Source organism: Protopterus annectens, chromosome 11.part0 (genome assembly GCF_019279795.1).
Source record: "Protopterus annectens isolate FY-2018-M chromosome 11.part0, PAN1.0, whole genome shotgun sequence".
In the NCBI taxonomy this organism is placed as follows: domain Eukaryota; kingdom Metazoa; phylum Chordata; order Ceratodontiformes; family Protopteridae; genus Protopterus; species Protopterus annectens.
Genome location: NC_056745.1, coordinates 317,548,650 through 317,568,161, shown reverse-complemented (window position 1 = coordinate 317,568,161; position 19,512 = coordinate 317,548,650). Strand labels below are relative to the sequence as shown.

At 37.0% G+C, this 19,512-nt stretch overlaps 1 protein-coding gene across 1 annotated transcript in view; it reads right to left on the bottom strand.

The window, feature by feature from the left end:
* The window catches only part of LOC122815364 (dynein axonemal heavy chain 3-like), a 4,921,723-nt gene that overhangs the window by 1,886,097 nt on the left and 3,016,114 nt on the right, over positions 1–19,512 (bottom strand). The window contains exon 44 of the mRNA XM_044087818.1: positions 9,865–10,003. Within this exon, the coding sequence (XP_043943753.1) occupies positions 9,865–10,003 (139 nt within the window). The remainder of the gene's footprint in view (positions 1–9,864; positions 10,004–19,512) is intronic.

Genomic DNA, 19,512 nt, shown 5'->3' with positions numbered 1-19,512 from the left:
GAGACTTCAAAGACAAACAGCAGCCTGCCAGCCATCACCTTATGTACTAAACATACCATTCTGAGCATCACACAGAGATTGAGTTATTTCAGTATAAATTTCATTTAACAAGCAGGCTATAGAAAAGTAAGGTATCTAAGTGAAAGTGTTTAGACTTATGTAATAGAACGAGAATGATGTTGTAGATTAGTTGTATATTCTGAGGCAATGAGACACCCTGTGAATCCTGTCCAGACAATGTAATTTTATGAACATTATCACATAAACAGAAAATTATGGACTACACTGCAAAAGCACTTCAACCAAATAAAGCTTGATATTTTATTTGTGCATAGGGTATGTGCCACAATTCTGAATGACACTACAGTAGATGTAATAGAGCCATCTTGACTGTTTTATGCCTGAGAGAACACTTCACGGGCTCTGGAGTCATAATACTTTCTATAATGAACTCAGAGCTTAAAGAAGGACAGACATCGTTTTGCAAGGGTCTTTAATATTTTGACTAGGATGAGTGATATAAATATGTTTCTTTATCCTTGGTAACTTTGACTGTCTTTCTATCTTTTGATCTTATAAAGAGAATCCCTATAAGTCAGCTGGCGAAGCATCTCAGTTTGTAATCTCTCTAAGTAATGAATGCAATCACCTAGAGATGAATCCAGTTAAGAAATGATTAAAATTTGAACATATCTATTAGGATAACTTAGAAGTCAAATTTTAGAACAATATTTTATCATTAGGTAACACTACAGTTTATGTTTGAACAAAACGTGTGGCTGTTTTTCTTTCTAACTAAACTATAACATCCTCATCATGATTAAGACTTGATAATAGAAGATTTTGAAGGGTAAATAAATACCATAAATTGTCTGAATGTCTGTTATATTAGTAAACATACTGATTTTGTAGATACACAATTGCTCATATCAATAACATTTCAGCTTGTACATGTTATTCTTGGTTTTGCAGAAGTATTTCCAATCCAAGTTAAAAACAATTATTTTAATAAAAAGGAATGATTCTGAATCCTCACATCTTAACTTGATGCAATAAGTAAAACATTAGTTGAGTATAACATCATAATATAAAATTGATTACACAGATAAAGATGAATAATGCTCAACCTAATAAAGTGGAGAAACAGGTTATCAAGGAAACAAAGTGACACATATGGCCCATCTTCAAGTAAGTCATACTAAATGTGATTCACAGTACAGAGACAATATTATGTTACCAGTTTTACTTAGCACTTGGAAGCTAGGAACTTATTTAATGCTACATATTGTAACATTTTATTCAAAAAGCAGAAGTGTTTGAAATGAGACTTAATATCCTATTTATAAAAAAATATGTAATAATTTGTGCTATTATTGAAATATAGTGGAGACAGAGTCATGGTCTGAATAATAGTTCTGGTTACAGTGTTTATATAAAGTGAAATACATAGACGTATGAGTGAAATTCTTTCTCAGTAATTAAATATATAAATAGAGAAGCACAAAATCTTACATGAAATTTTATAGACATTACAGTAAATTTTGAAGATCTGTGAAATGTAGTTTGGTCTTGCATAAATAGATCTACCATCTTAGCATCAATCAGAAAATAACCATCCTACAAAAAGTCATGGTGATATTAAGAAAACTGTCTTAATATCAATGCTTTGGAATTAAATAATTTGAAGATAACTGAAGAGTTGGCCTTACTCATATGCAAACTAGGTGGCTACTAAGGTATTGCTGTCATGTTTCTCTTAGGGGCCCTTTTCAGCTATTTATTTATTTATTTATTATAGTAAATATGCATGAAGTTTCTTTCCTATAAAAAAAATAAATAATAGAAGAATGCCACTACTAGAGTAATGCTTTCAGCTCCCTGTGGAGGAAGACTAGTTGATTTGACCATTCAGTTTGTTGACATTGTGTTCATCTCATGCATGAACTATCTAGGCAATGAACTGGGTAGATTGCGGGCAGGACAGTGTAAAATGTCAACAAATTCAAAACTGAGAATCAGGAGTGAAGAGAATGCACAGTGAAAGCTCTGCACTGGCACGAGATATTTACTTTTTTAATTATTGTCACTGGCAGACATCCAGATCTTTTAGATGGTTGTGGACTGGCTAGTTCTCACCTGTCCTTAATTTTGCAGAAGGTTCCTTAATTTGTCTAATTTGGTTGCCCTGTCTCTCATACATTTCAACTGTACTAATTTTCATAGAATGCTCAGATATTTGCCCCATTCATATTTTGTTCTGTTCCACATAAAGTTTGTGGTTTCTGGTACTTAAGTCACTAAATAATTATAGACATTTGAGATACTTCCTTAGGAAAATGAATGCTAATGCAAAACCCACTACTGCATCATCTAAGTTTATAAAAACAATATTTAAAATATTTCCCTGATTCTGAGCCTTTGATACCCCTCCATTATTTTTGACTTTGTCCAGATTTCTTCTGCTAAGAGTTTAAGAGCTATGCACCATGTATTTTTTTCTTGTAAATCACGAAGGATTACAGTCACCCAAAATGCCAGATCTAAAAGTTATCTGCTTCTCTTTAGAAAATGTTTATTGATGCAAACCCTATTGTTCTATTAACCAAATGCATTCTAGAAACATAAACATGCTGGCCAGTCTGTGGGAGAATGTGACTAATGGCTGCTTTTTCCTCATTATTTTGACTTAGCAGAATTAATTATATTTGTGCAAGGAAACTTGGAATACTTTAATGTGTAGCTACTATTTACTTGGAACAAAACTGAAATGCAATCTATAGCTGTCCTTTTTAGCTATAATTGTTGGATGTGGCATGGAAGCTTCCTGTAGAAAATAAGTGACCCTCTTGATTTTTAAAGAGTCACTATCTGGCTTTAAAGGACTAGTATGTTTGCAGGACTACTGTAATTTATAGGAAGCAACTTGGAATACTATTGTTTCTGTGGAACAAAGCTGAAATACAACACATAACTTACTTTAAACACCCCATACCATTTTCTTACAGGTCTGGGACTGTCTTTGAATGAATGGTTGTGAGAGAGGAATGCTCTTATGCATAAAAAGGGCTGCTCTACACCTAGCACCCCCCTACCATATGTACAAAAGTGACAGTTACTAAAACACTTTTCTGAACCTTGAGGTCCCATGAGGGGGGTGGGGGTTGATAGCTCCCTGATGGATGTTATTCAACTCGTCTTTACACAAAAATAATGGGGGGCAGGACAGACTATAGGGCAAAGGCAGGGTTTCCTACTGTATAATCTGTGGGGTGTTTAAAGTTAGTTTTATAAATACAGTTCATGATAACCATTTTTAGTTATAACTGCTGGGGGGAGCTGCCCCTTGAATGCAACTGACCCGGTTATTTTTTTTTTTTCAGTTTAAATAGTCACTATCTGTCTTTGCAGGACTAGTGTGCATTTACAGGATCACTGTTATTTATGTGAAGCAGCTTTGGATACATGTATGACTACTGTTTCCATGGAATAAAGATGAAATACAAAATCTGGTCATCATTTTAGCTATAATTGTTGGGTTGAGGTGGGAGCTATCTACAGAAACATAACTGACCTGCTGTTGCTCTTTTCCTCTTAAAATATCACTGTATGGCTTTGCAGAACTATGTCCATTTGCAGGATTAATATGATTTGTGACACAACTTGGAATACTTAAATGTGTGGCTATTGTTTGTGCAGGAGGCCACAGAGCTAAAATACAATACATGGCCATTATTTTTTTTTTCACAATCAACTACAAGTGCAAATAGTTATAACTGCTGAGTGGGGGTTAGAGATGTCTACTGAAAGTAGCTGATCTTTTACTCTTTGATCAGTTCAAATAGTTGCTATCTGGTTTTCATGACCAGTGGCATTTGTTTGAAGTAAGATGGACTACTTAATTGGATATCTGAGATATGCAAAAGCAAAATAGCTATATTTTTGGGGCTGTCTGAGAGGAACATTACTCTCTGTTGTTGCTCACTCATTATTCTGGTTTTGTGGGACTAATGTGAACAGTGTGAAGCAACTTTGAAGCAGGTTGGAATAGTTTAATGTTTGGTAACTGTGTGGAACTAAGGTATACAACATTAAATGCTCAACCTCTATCATAGTAATCAGATGTCTGAACTGGACACAGAAGTTGCTATAACTCAATGTAGGGGCTGTCTGGATGAAAGTAACTTAACCTCTTGTGGTTTGCTCAGTTTAAATCAACTTTTAAAACAGTAAGGCATAAAATGCATCATAGGACATCGAGATCTTCAATGTTTCTGGGGGCATGGTAGCCCCATATTCCAAGGCTGTATAAATGGATTTTCATACAAGTTAGGAGTGGCCTCTGTCCTAAGACTAACTTACTCTAAAACCAGTCTTCTCAGAGTTGTGCAAAAACGGCCACTGCAGTTTGTGTGGAGGGCTGGGGATGATGCCCTTTTTTACTTTAATTTTCCTTCCAAATCACAGAGGAGTGCACAGGTCAGTATAGCGAATGTTGGGCTGGGGACAGTGTTGTCATTAACATTAACTTTCCTCATAAGCATCACGAGTGTGTACAGAGGATCATTATAGCTTGCACAGGAACAGTGTACTGTTACTGAGTAATGAGTTGGAAGCATCATGGCAATCAGTTTTTGCACTTTCCTCACAATCAAACATCAGAAGCATATACAGGTGGCTAGCTTTTATGGGAGTGTAAAGAGGAATGCTGTTTTTATATGTCTGCTATGTTCTTTTTGTTTTTTCAGTTTTTTCCCGGTTTGACACAGAAGTACAAAAATGGTGGCTGTCCTTTCACATTAGGGGTGAGAAGGCATACTGTGTATATGTATGACTACAGCAACTTGAAATAGACTTGACTCTGGCCATTTTCTCTTTTCTTTCATCTTTGTCTAACACCAGAGGGGGATACACAAAAAAGTGACTATTTTTAACTTGGGGGTTAGAGAGGCAAATATAGTTCCCAGATATTATCTATGTATACTTGCAAACAATTGTCTTCTTGGTTTTATGCTAACTGCAATTTTGTCAGTTTTGAGAATTAGGTCTTGGATACAACTTACTTCTACAATGAAATAATAAAAAAAGACTGACATTTCTTTCCTTATGATATTTTGTTCAAGCCATCATTGAATCAAAAGTTTGGAAAAAACTCTAAAATGCACCTCAGAGAATATAGAATTCTCAAAGCTATTGGTAGTCTAGTAGCCCCCAGCCTCTCAGCTCAGTTCAGATATTTCTTCCAAGAGTGGACTTGATCAGTTGAAAGGATGCAGGAAAAGCAAAATTGAATAACAATTATGTTTTTCCTTAATCATGATTTTGTCCAGGCTATTGTTGGATCAACAGGCTGGAAAAACATTTTAAAATGCACCTTGAACAATCTAGGACCCTCATTTTTCTCTGTGGCCTAGTACAATCCAGATCCCAGCTTAATTTCCCCACAATGTAGTCTTGGTCAGTTAGGGTCTGTTGAAAGGATGCTTGAAAAAAGCAAAGTTCAAAAGGAACACTGAATTTCTTTCTTCAATCTAGAGTATTGTTCAGGTCATCACTGGATGAAAATATTAATTACAAAAAACTTTGAAATGCATCTGAGAGCATCTAGACCACCTGTGGCTTCTGAGGGCCTTGTGGCCCCCAGAACCCTGACTTAATTCAGGCTGAACCTACAATATCTCATTAACTACATTAATGTCTAGGTTACTGCATTTCCATGTAGAATGCATCAGCAGAAGTTACTTACTTCCTAGAAAAGCAAGTTTTCAACTAACTCTTGCAGGTGGAATGCACTGGGCATAATTCGTGAACTGTGCATCACATCATGTTAAGGGCCACAGTAAAAAGGCCCTGCTTTCATGATGCAGTGAATCACAGACAAATTAGCTACAATGAGGAAAGACCTCATTTTTGGCTTATTTGTATGCATGTGAATCACAGGTCATTACAGTGAAGTGGAGATCAACACTTCCTGTAGTTGTTAATAGTGGCATCAACATCATATTAGCATAGGCATTCCTTCCTCTTCAGTCACTCTCCCACACTAAAGAACACATTAAAATACATACATGGCAAACTTCGCATACCTCATACCTGTCCCTGTTATCATAATGTCCATGATGCCTCCTTTTCCCCTGGCCTGGTAATTTGCACATAATTACATTCGGTCCTTAATACCAGACATTTCAGTTTCATACTTTGTATCCTTCAGTAAATTCATGACAGGGCAAAAGTTGTTAACCTGTGAGGTTGAGTGGTATACCTAGTATTTCCTGTCCCTCTTCCTTGTACATTACAAAATGTTGCAGGCACTGCATAATACCCAAGATCTTCAATATATGAGCATCCTGTTGCACTAACGTATGGCAAATGCAGAGATTTCTTATGTCAAGGGTGCAGATCTGTCCCCAATTCCATGTTGTCTAGTGGGGGCAAAAAGGACTAATATCAATGGTGGGAGGGTGCAGGATTTTAATTCTGTTTATTGTCTTTTAAGGCAAGCTATTAATCACTGGTGTCTAGCTCCCTGTCAGTTTATGACCTGCTTAGGTAGTCCTGTAAAGTGCTAGCCCTGATGTCTAGTGTACTCCCACTCCCCGATCCCTGTTCTGTTTACATTTTGTTCAGTCACTCCTGTAAAGACTTATTCCTGGTGGGTAGTGTTCCTCTACCCAATGCTGCAGACTCTGCTCATCAGTCTAGTGGTGTGTGGATGTATGACAGCCAACTCAACTCACCTCCACCACAGAAAACATTCACCAGCTTGCATTCACAGACACTCACCCCTTCAACCCTAGACACACACACACACACACACACACACACACACACACACACACACACACACACACACACACACACACACACACACACACACACACAAATGCCATACGCACACACACACACACACACACACACACAAACACACACACACACACACACACACAAATGCCATACGCACACAGACACACACATACACACACACACACACACACACACACACACACACACACACACACACACACACACACACACACACACACACACACACACACACACACACACACACACACACACACACACACACACACACACACACACACACACACACACACACACACACTGTAACTTAACCCGCTAACATGCCTGCCACTGTCTCCCAGCCCCCAGGCAGACACACACTCACTACACTCACACATGCAACCCCCTCAAACACACTCAATTGTACATCTCACAATCTTACCTTACTACTAAATTCCCCAGTGTTTACTTCTACCATGACGGATGAACAGTGCCTTTTGGACATGTTCAGTATCACGAGGTGCAAGGAGTGTCTGTGTCAATCTACACTGTCAATCAATTCTGTTAATTGTTCTGTGTGCAGATTCCTTCTCAAAGAAAGTTCCAGTGGGGGAGAGCATGTGGCTAATTAGCATATGCCTCTCTCCTGAGCTGCACTCATTTGCACCTAGCATGGCCATGGAGGCACCCATTGTGATTTTGTTTGTCTTCCTGCAAAAACACAGTGGTATGGTTGTCTGTGAATTCAAAAATGTACATCTCTTGCCAACCTTTTTTAATTCTCAGGATTTTATATAGAATTAACTTATGTGATGATGTAGTAGTGAAACCACAAAGCAAGTGAGAAGCTAGTCTTCTAAATAGGTAAACTAGTCTTGTCTACTCAGAATGATTTGCATGATGTAAATCTTTGCTCAGTACATGTCAGAACATCATTTTTATAAGTGGTTATTCAAAAAAAAAATAAGATAGCTGAGTAAACAGTGAAACTAAAAAGCCAAATAACCAACATGCAAGCCTTGTTTTTTTTTCAAACTCACTTGCATCTATAACATCACGAGTATAACTGAAAATGACATTAATTATAAAACAAAGATGCTTCAAAACTCAAGAAATACACATTAAGTTCTTTCATGCTGAAAGACTTATTATCAGCCTTGGAGATGAAAATTGGGCTTCTCCCACAGCTATTCAACTGTTCTTATTAACTATATTTTGCATACATTTAAGCTTGCTATTCATCATTATTTCGAAATGTTTTTACTAGTACAATGCTGGATACTTCAAAATTGTACAGCATACTGTTATGGCTTATACCATTAATACATTTTACGTTGCTTGGTAATTTCATTAACATTTTCTTGAAAAGTTCAACAGATTCACATTATTTGACAATAGTAATTATATTGCAATCACTAGCATGCTTTTAATCAGACTGCATGATGCATACCAATACTACCTTCAAAAACATTTTTACCTGCGGCAGTGCAGCTCACTTCGCTACTCGCTTTCCTTCCATCACTTCCTTTTTACTTATTAGATGTATGTTTTCATTCATGTAGCATTTTATGACTCACCTGTTCATGTATAATTGCTGCATTGTTTAGTTTCCTAATTATATCCCCTGACTCACAGTTCCAAAACACTGAACATGTCCTTCTGTTACAGTAGTGGTAGTTGGGGGGGGGTCTTCTGAGCCATCTGGTAGCACCTATAATAGTCTGCACTCTCCCTGGTACAGAGTGGAGGTCTGTATCAACCAAACAGAACTGAACTGCTTTAAAACATATATGATGGACATTGCTTTATAAATGCTGACCACTTGATGGTGTACCATACCTTGCAAAAGATCTGAAGGAACTATGTGACATGCTGAAACACAAGATTTTGTATTTACTTAGTTTATTCATAAGTGTTTACATTAGTCTTTTAAAGCAGTTCTGTGTAGCTTTTTTAATATTTTCTAGTACATTTTTTGGGAAGACGTAGTAAGAATGTTAATGACCAGCTTAAATAAAAAGTACACATTAGGCTCAAAGATAAAGTCAGCCAAAATGAAGCAAAGCATTAAGAGATGGTTTGTTTTCTGAAATTATTAGCCACAGTGTTGTTGGAAAATTATATGTAAAAATTAAAAAAAAAAATGTCTGCTGAAAGCAAGATGATATGGCTATTGTCAAACTCTCAAAGTAAAACAATATAATTTCTTTTTCTCTTTATTCTTCATGCTTCTTGTAGCTTCTCCCCAACTCCCTTCAGTTCATACAGTTGAACCAGTACTTACCAAACACAATTCCTGCTATAGCTGTTTTTTGCTTGAGACAGTCTGACATCAGATTCATTATGCAATACATTTTATGAGCCAACAAACTGTTGTTTTGAAGGGATACCTTTTAGAATATTACACTAGGGTTTTCAAGAATATGGAGAAACAGAGCCAGCCACTGTCAAAGGAAAGGTAGCTTTCCAGCTGGATGCTTCCTACATGCTGTCACTCCTCCCACATTCTTATACTAGCTACAATGATCCCATAACCTAAAATAATAGAATGAGTAGAGAATTATATATAAAATTCAAAGTAAACACGTAAGTGCTTCCTTGCTGTTTGAAATCACTTGAGAAATGCAGTTGCTCCATAGCCCTATGGATAGAAGGCAGTGTCTATACAAACTAACATAAACTGCCCTCCTAGGACCTCCTAAGACCATTCTATATAAATGACATGACAATATCTTATTAGAAAACACTACATACAACTTATAAAACAATCTTTCTAAAACAAAATGTTGAAAGATATGCATAAGATGGTTATTTAAGCACTGTGTACTTGTAGCTGATGAGAAGAAATTATATTGGTCCAGCATTTTAAGCTGCTTAGATATTAGAGTTTAACTGTGTATACTAATCACATTTAATATGATAAAATAATGTTACATAATACAGATGTCAATTTTCCCTGACTTCTGATTATTATACAGTATTATCACATAATGATTATTCACTTATCTCTTCTGGGATTCTCGCTATATTCTGCTTGATTTTACTTTTTAAACAAGTGCAGCTCACCAATTAAAAGGGCATGTCCACTGGGTTGTTTAAGTATTCTGCTAATACGTGAGATGTGTTCAATTGCAAACTGAAACATCACTAGATCCATAGGAGCCTTGCTAGCTGTATTGAATTCATCAAGGTAACATTCAATAGCCTACAGCAAGAGAAAAAAAACATAAAGGGCAAATCTGGTACATTATGTCTGTTAATATTTTTCAAAAGATCATACTAGAAACAAAAACGCATTCAGAATGTATGTTTTCTCTTAGAGACATTATGCTGGTGGAAACAGTCATTTATGTTCACTGACAATACATTTCACACCTGACACCATGAATCATTTCAGTGCAACTTTTAGAAAATAGATATTCTCTGCAAGACGTAAGATGCTGTGATGGTGTGTCTACATTGGATATCATGCAGGCATATGAAATCATGCTCTCAGAATGGCCAGCTAGAATTATATTTGTTACAGAAACCCATTGTGGCAATTGGATAAGGGTCTGGAAATGACTTCTGTCATGCAATGATGTATAAACAAATATATGTATGTATTTATTTATTATCAGAATAGTCTAAGAGTGCACATGGCCCATTTCAGCATAGGGTCAGGGAGAAAAGCTCCACACAAGTTTACTAAAGGTTACAGTAAGAAAGAGGAGTACAAGTCTATTAAAACATAAATAGCAGTTATTGGTTAATGGTTAGAAGATGAACTAAGTGCATGTTGAAGAGTTGGTATTCTTAACTATTAAATCAAAATAGAAAAGAAATAAGGTATGGTGAACATTAATGACATCTAAACAGAGCTATTGCAAGTGCATACATATCTTTACTGCAGTGCTCATGCTTCAGACATGGCTAACATTCTTGAATATTCAAACAGAAAGAAAGAAGAATATAAGATAATTGGTTTATAGGTGTGACGGGTCCCTACTCTGGACCAGCAATCAAGTCCTTACCACTGACTCCAGTAAGGGATAGGCACTAACAGTAAAGATGGATTCACACAGTTCTTTCAGATGCAGCTCCCTGCACCAAGCACACTTTCTCTTAAGAGCACACAGGAACCATGCTCCAGACTTTTTCCTGGACTTTTCTTCTCTCACCAGACCCACAAAAAACTCCACAGTGACCACTTTGGAGCTTTGTGTTCCTGTTCTCAGTAGTTGACACACACACTTGGGTATTTTGAGTTTCACACACACACAGACATATCTGGGAAAAGCTGGTACAGATTTACTAGCTGTGTCCCTTTCTGCCCAGACTCTGAGATAATCATGCTGCCATCAGACAGTTACTCTAAGGCTCTTACAAAGGGGACCCAATTATACTGTGTAAAATTAATACTAATACAAATGGTAAGTTGTGACCAAAGCAGTGAGACTTTCAGGAGTGGCCAAAGTGTCACTAAAACAAGCATAAGCACTCTCAAGATGTTAAAAGTATTCTGTAATGGACTGGCCACAATGAACAGTATTAAAATATTTAATGATAAATAATAAAACAGAAAACAGGAGAATACAATAAACAAAAGAGTTTCAACCACAAAGATATAAAAAATAATACAGTTGGATAGTTTCTCACAGATGCAGAAAGCAATACTAAACTATTCTCAATAAATGTTCCTGACTAACTAAAGAATTACTGTTCCCTGCTACTTACTAAAGCAAGGCAAGCTAATGTGTGCAGAGTGTCTTACCACAACAAAAGTCAGATGATGTCTGCCTCTGTCTGCATGGATGTGTGAGACATATCTATATCTATATCTATATCTATATATCTATATCTATATCTATATCTATATCTATATCTATATCTATATCTATATCTCCTGTCAGAAATCTTTCCTGTCAGATTCTTAGGTGATGCTGCAAGGGTTCAAAATAGACAAACACAAGGCTGCTAGGCACAAAGCCTTGAAGGAAAATGTAAAAACACAAACGTCCAAGGCACCAGCAAGGCACAAGGAAATAGTGGCAATTGTTTTATATTGTTTTATCAAACATTTTGAATTCTTGCTACTGCCCTTGCTGCTATTTCCTTGTGTCTTGCTGGTGCCTTGGACCTTTGTGTTTTTATGATGTTGCAAGGGTTCCAAAGAAACCAGATGCTGGTTAGAGGACGACATCACCTCTAGTCACCTGACTCTGGTGCAATACAGACACAAACCTTTGCTAAGATCTGTGGCAGCATCTGAAAGCGATAACACAATTTCAAACTTTCCACCCTTCCAGGGTTCTCTGATAAACATGCACATTTGATCATTTACAACAATACAACCTAATATACATGCATATATTCTTTCTGTTCAGCAGGATCTACGGTTGATGCATTTTAATGGAAGTAACTTTACAAATATATTTTAACTCAAAATCTGTACAAATCAGTGTGATAGTCAAATAACATAAAATTCTTTACAAAACTCCAGCTAGCTATGCTGGCATATGTATACATGTTCTGCCCTAATCTTCATGGCACAGGAACCTACCTCATAACATAACAGTTGGTTTATAGTTATATGCAGTATTCATAAAGGAGTGAATTGGCTGATATAGATGTGATGACCCACCACTGGGCCAGTAATCAAAGATTCTCAATCCTCAGCACTGGCACCTGTGGGGAACATTCAATGGGATGATAACAGGTATGCACACAGTATTTCCAGATGTAGCTCTCTGTACCAAGCGCAATTTCCCTTAAGAGCACACAGAGGCCACAGTCAGTCCATTGCTGGTTTCTCGCTTTTTCTCCAGATCTCCAGTAAGACTCCCAACAGCTATAGAGCTGAGTCCTTAGCCAGAGTTACAAGCCAAATCCTCCAACACTCCCTCTGTCCATCCAGTGCTTCATGCCCCTGCCCAAGTAGCCAACACACACACTCTTGGAGATTTGTTTTACACACACACACACACGCACACACACGTGCACACACACACACACACACACACACACACACACACACACACACACACACACACACACACACACACACCTGAGACAGGCTGGCACAGGTTTACTAGCTATTCTCCCTTCTGCACAGACTATAAGGTAGTTGCCACTACCATCATAACCCCTCACCAGCTACTTTAAGGCCCTTAATAAAGGGTATCCAATTTTACTGTGTAATATTAATACAAATGGTAGTTTGAGCAACCACAAGGCTATTAGGAGTGGCCCACACAGTGCCACCAAATAAATATGCAAGTACTCTCAAAACCTAAATACCTTTACAAAGCTCAGCCACAATGAAAGGTTTGAATATATTTAATAATAAATAATAAAAGAACAAGACAATATGAAATATACATTCACAGTGAGTGACATCAGAGTTCAAAACCACAGGAAATATTTAAAACAATGTTGCAGGACAGGCTCAGACAAATAAAGAAAAACAATATCTAAACTAAGCTTCACTATATTCCTGGCTGTATCTAAGAGAGTTACTATGCCCTAATAACTTATGTAATAGAGCAAGGCAGATGATGTGGTCCTTCTTGTTATTGTCAGACCCAAGACAGAATGCAGAACGCTTAGACTATCTAATAGACTTTTCAAAATAATATCTAAAATATTACTGCTAGGATAGCTTGCAGAATGAAATCACTTATTTTCATTGGACTTCTAGTTCCCATGCAAAACCACCTTTGCTGGAAGCTGGAAGGACTTAGCACCTACCTGTAAAAATACATACACAAGGGCTTTTGCTCAGATCTTTGGTAGGTGTTGAAAGTCACAGAACAATTGCATACCTCCACACTTCCAGAGAGTAATTAGTTCACCCCAAAGACAATACAGAAAGCTTCCTAGTACAGATTTTGTGTCTCCAGCTGCATTGAAACCTGTGAGAGCATCTTTATGGCCTATCCTATAAAGTGATTTAATTTCAGATATTTTTTCTGAAGTTTGCTGGACTGAGGTTAAGTTTCCTCTCTTAAAACATATACATTTGAGCAGTTACAACAGTGTAAGTACATTTCTCTTCTCTCCAGTAAGGCACACTGTGCCTCATCCACCCAATCCAACTACTACCTTTCTTTCACCTCCACTAACTACCTTGATGATAACAAGCTCAGATGCTCATAAGCCTAGTACTTATTATACAGCAGGAACTTCTCATTGTTACATTTGTTAATGCCTGTTATGTACTTCACAGATAAAGATTCTAGTTGTCTACTGATGTACTGTGTTCTTCATCTGTAAATATGTTGTAAGTAATTTCTATGTTAAATTGTTAATTGCTATGTAATCCAATGTAACTACTGTCTGTTTATTTTACTGTGGAGCTTTTCTCCCCGGGCCTCCGCTGAAAATGGACCCACGTCCAGTCGGACACTCCCGGTCAACAAATTTAAATAAAATAAATAAATAAAATAAATAAAAAATAAAATGCATTTCAAACACAAGCACTTTATAAATACCTTTTCAGCACAAATGTCTGTATAAATAAGTTTGATATACACATGACATACAGTTCTAATACATTTGTAACACCAACATCTTGTATGAATCTGTTTGATATTCACAAATGACATATAATTATTTACAAAATTCCAGCTAGCTGTGCTGGCAGTACCTCCTTTTGTCACACTTCTCCCCCCTTCGAAGACTCAAGCTAGTTTTTCAAGTGCCTCTTGAGAAACGTTGCTTGAGAGGAATGAGCCTATCTGAGAATACATCATCCCATACCCTGTCTTGAGATTCCATCTGCCTTGGCATTGCTAACCACATTACAGTGTTGCACTGTCATATCATATGCCTGCAACCCTAGGTTCCACCATAATAACTTGGGATTTTGCTGTCTGGCTCCCTGTAGCCATAGATCCCCCTCAGACACCTCCTGCCTTCTACTTCAAATACATAACAACAGGGCCTTCCTAGCACAGTAAGGTTTCATGGTGTTAACATGGTAAAACTTGTGCCACTGCCTCCTGCCTAGCAGTTCTACCATGTAGTTAACATCACCAACCTTCCTTACCACTTTGAAGTGTCCATCCCAAGCTGCCTGCAACTTATTGTATCTATTGTATCTATCTATTTCAAACGCAGGTTTCGTTGTGGATTTTTCACGTGGTGTTGGAAGACAGTGTTTGGGAAGTTTTTTGTTTACCTGTTTCAAACCATTTTCAAGGCTTGTGTAACTTATTGTATCTAAAAGGAATGCAGCTCTCTGCACCAAGTGCAATTTCCCTTAAGAGCAAACAGAGACCACAGTCAGTCCAGGGCTGGTTTCTCCCTCTTTCTCCAGATCTTCAGTAAGACTCCCCACTGGCACAGCTATACAATTGAGTCCTTAGCCATGGTTCCAATCCAAGTTCTCCAACACTCCCTCTGTCTAACCAGTGTTTTGTGTCCCTGCCCAAGTAGCTGGCACACACACACAAGCACACACACACACACACACACACACACACACACACACACACACACACACACACACACACACACATGGGACAGGCTGACACAGGTTTACTAACTATGTCTCCTTCTGTCAAGACTATAAGGTAGTTATTACTGCCACCAGAACCCCTCACCAGCTACTTTAAGGCCCTTAACAAAGGGTGCCAATTTTACTGTGTAATATTGATACTAATACAAATGGTAGTTTGAGCAAGAACAAAGCCATTAGGAGTGGCCCACACAGTGTCACCAAATAAATATGCAAGTAGTCTCAAAACTTAAATATCTCTAAAAAGATCAGCCACAATGAAAGGTTTAAATATATTTAATAATGAATAATAAAAGAACAAGACAATACTAAATATATATTCACAGTAATATCAGAGTTCAAAATCACAGAAAATATTTAAAATAACATAGCAGGACAACTAGTGTCCATGTAAAACTCCCATTGCTGGAAGACTGCAGGACTTAGCATCTACTTGTAAAAATACACACCCAAGGGCCTTTGGTCAGATGTTTGACAGGTGCTGGAAGTCATAAAACAATTGCATACCTCTGCACTTCCAGAAAGTAATTAGTTCACCCCAAAGACAATACAGAAAGCTTCCTAGTACTGAATTTGTGTTTCTGGCTGCATTGAAACCTGTAAGATAGCTAGCATCTTTTGATTTACACATGGCATACATTTTTAATACATTTCTAACACCAGCATCTTGTATGAATCAGTTTGATATTCACAAATGACATACAATTATTTACAAAATTCCAGCTAGCTCTGCTGGCAATGCCTCCTTTTGTCACAGATGGGATAAAAGAGATGCCAGGAGTAATTTGTCTGGTACAGAAGAGTGGTGGTAATTATGTGCAGGGCTTTTAAATTGTAAGACAGAAGATTAGATTGTGAATACAGTAGAGACTGACAATAAATAGATGCAGGGATACTGAGCTGACAGCTAGAAGAGTATGGCAAATTAAGTTGCATAAGGTATGTGAAAGTGAAGGTTTAACAGGTGCGGTAAGTAAAACGGTATAGGAGGAGGGGCAGAAGAGGTACTTAAGTAAAGAGCAGGTAGCCAGAAAAGGTTAACTTAAATGATGAGAGTAAGAATTATTTCCTATCTATTCCTGCATATCAACAGGTGCCACAATATGAATATATTTCATCTTCTTCTCATCTCTTCTTCCCTTATGAGTTTTCATTACAATCATTTCCTCCAATTGTCACTCAGTTATATCTTTCTTACTATCATTGTCTTCCAAATGTGAATTTACTGTCCTCTTAGAAGTAATTTGTTCACAAAAAATGATTTTACTACACCAAGGACCTATGCTGAGACTAATATATTGCCATAAAGTAAACTCACTGCTGCTCCTAAATGGTTTCTCAGTGTAAATATCTCCTTCTTATATGTATGTGATTCACATTCAATATGAATTCTTATAATTTATAATCTCATTCATGCATAATATTACACTTCATATAATTCTCCTATTTGTATGATTGTCTTAATGATTGCACAATATATGGAGCTTTTCTCCCCGGGCCTCTGATGGAAAGGGGTTTATGCTAAACCCAGTTTGACTATCCTGGTAAACAAAGGCAAAATAAAATTAAATAAGTAAATACGTAAATACATCAATAAATAAATAAATGAATAGATAAAATAAATATACAAATAAATAAATAAAATATGGGTAGCTGTTTATGGCATTTGGAGAATGAGGTTTAGTGTGTATTAAGGAGTTGAGATATCATCCTAGTGAAAGCCATGAACATACCCATGTTTCCTTACAATGTTGCTTAAGATGTTAAAGGATTAAGAGGTTATAGGTCTTTTTTAGGATAAGTGGAATGGAGATCCATATTTTGGGTTCATAGGGGGAGTAGAGGGAGACATCTGATGAGTTATTACATTTTGTGAGTAGTAATAGATAATGTTCTGTGGATGGAAGTTTTCTGCTGGTAGAATAGTGCTGAATTATATTGTTGTTGCTAGGGCATTTATCTGATTTATAAATTTAGTTGTGTGTAGTGACAAAATGACGGAAGTTTAGGGTATGGAGACATATTCTTTAACTGATGTTAGAGACATTATAGGAGATAAATCACAGAGGTTTCAATTGCAATTTTTAGTTCAAACAAACAAATGCAGTCTTACTTCTGTGGGCATAAATTGCACATTCAGAAACAGATAATTACACTGAATATAGGTTCATAGATTCACAGGAGGTCAGTAGGCTAATGTCCCTAGAGCCCTTACAAGCCTAGCCATATTTATCTCAAGTTGCTCCAACTGTCATTATTAGGTGAATGAAGTTCACAGAGGTAAGGGTCTATGGTAGAATACCAACCTCCTCTGTCCAGGAGGGACATGAGTACCACCTCAGGAGGGAATTTGCGGTCACCCATCCAGTGATTTGGGTCGTGTATGAAGGCGGTCAGGGAGGGGCTCTGATTTATGTGAATTGGAAGCTTGTTTCAGAAAAGTGATAGTCCAAGAACCTCTAAGCCAACATGTTTGTGGATATGTATTTTTCCCAGTCAATGGTAGATAATTAAAATCACCTATTAGTAAGGTGTCAGGCTCTATGGCAAGAGACTGCAGTAAGTCCAGGTATGCAGTATGCTTTTCCTGTTTCATGGTGTGGGACCTATAGCTAGCTATGATGTGGTAGGGGCCTTTGCCTATTTGATTGTATTTAATTGGATATGGAGTAGCTTAAGAGAATCATACTGTTTAACCCTCTCAAGGAGTACTTATCCTTAAGGAAGATGGATACACCTCCTCCTTTGGTTCTTTCATGCTCAGTTTGTAGTCTGAATGTATGGAAAACATTGAAGCCCTGCAGGGCTGGGGTGCTTTCCGCACCTTTGAACCATGTCTCAATGACCGTACAGCTTTCAGTATCTTCCAAAGTGAAGAGTACTTCCAGGGAGTGCAGCATCTTGTTTAGACTCCTACCATTAAGTAGCAGTACCTTAAGTTTATCTAGACTGGATTTTGTTATATGGGGATGTTGGTTATTTTGACACTGCCTAAAAAAAGCACAATGGGGTGGCTAATGACTTTGTCAATATCTGAAACCCTAGAGGAGATAGAGGCAGACCATCTTTGGCAAAGCAATGTGGCCTGTCGACCATGTCTTTTCAGGCTGAGAGATATTGGATCCCCTTGGTCTGACACCAGAAGCTAAGCCAATTGTTAAAGCCAATCATTTTTTGTTTGTATTGTAGCATTCTCCTTGGAGAAGGTAGAATGCTGCTTAAGGGTAGGCTTATATGTCTCTGTGATACATAATCTGAGAGCTCATTCATGTCTCTCGTCATGTAGTAGAAAACCACAAAGATGGGCCCATAAAGCTAAGAGGAAATAACAAGTACAATTCCACAAAACTTTCAGGTATAACCCTTCCTCAGTGCAGTATAAAACAAACTAACCACAACACTCTTTTTAAATAACTCATAACTTAAATTTGAAATTGCTTTTTAAAAATAATAATAAAAATAATAATAATGATAATAATGAAGCTAAGCATTTTAGGAAGTCAAACCTTTTTATACCTATGAGTGCACCTGTTATCACTGCCTTTCATGATACCTGTGAAAAGCAGTTGGGAGCATTGTATGAATGAGATGCATTTAATAAAAAATATAATTTAGCAAAAGAGGAACATGACACTTTAGTAAAGCTGCAATTAAACTCACTGTGATAAAGTTATTAGGCAGGCAGATAAGGGCACTGCAATTATGATTTTAGACAAAGGTATGTATTTAAAAAGTATGCAAGAATTTTTAAATGATGAAAAACGTTTAAGAAAATAACACATAATAACTGTTAGATTACACATGTGGTTAATAGTACAATATATAAATTACAGTTTATGGATGACACTCCTTTGGATTTATTCAATAATTTTCTGTTCTGCATCCTGCCACCCCTTTTATATGGGCTCCTGAAAATTCATAAAGATTTTAAAAATCCACATATGAGACCTATTGTCTCAGGTGGTGGATGAGTAACACAACCCATCTCTTTATACTTAGAGCATACTGTGAGCCCTTATTTACAGAAGGTAAGAAGTTATATCAGAGGTACAAAAGATTTTCTTGTATAAATTGAGTCCATGGCATAAATTTAATCAGCAGAGTGGCTATTTTTGTTACATTGGATATCACTTCTTTATTTACAGTAATACCAAATGATTACTGCATAGAAGCCATAAGACAATTTTTGTGTTCTAATAGTGAGTTAGGAGCAA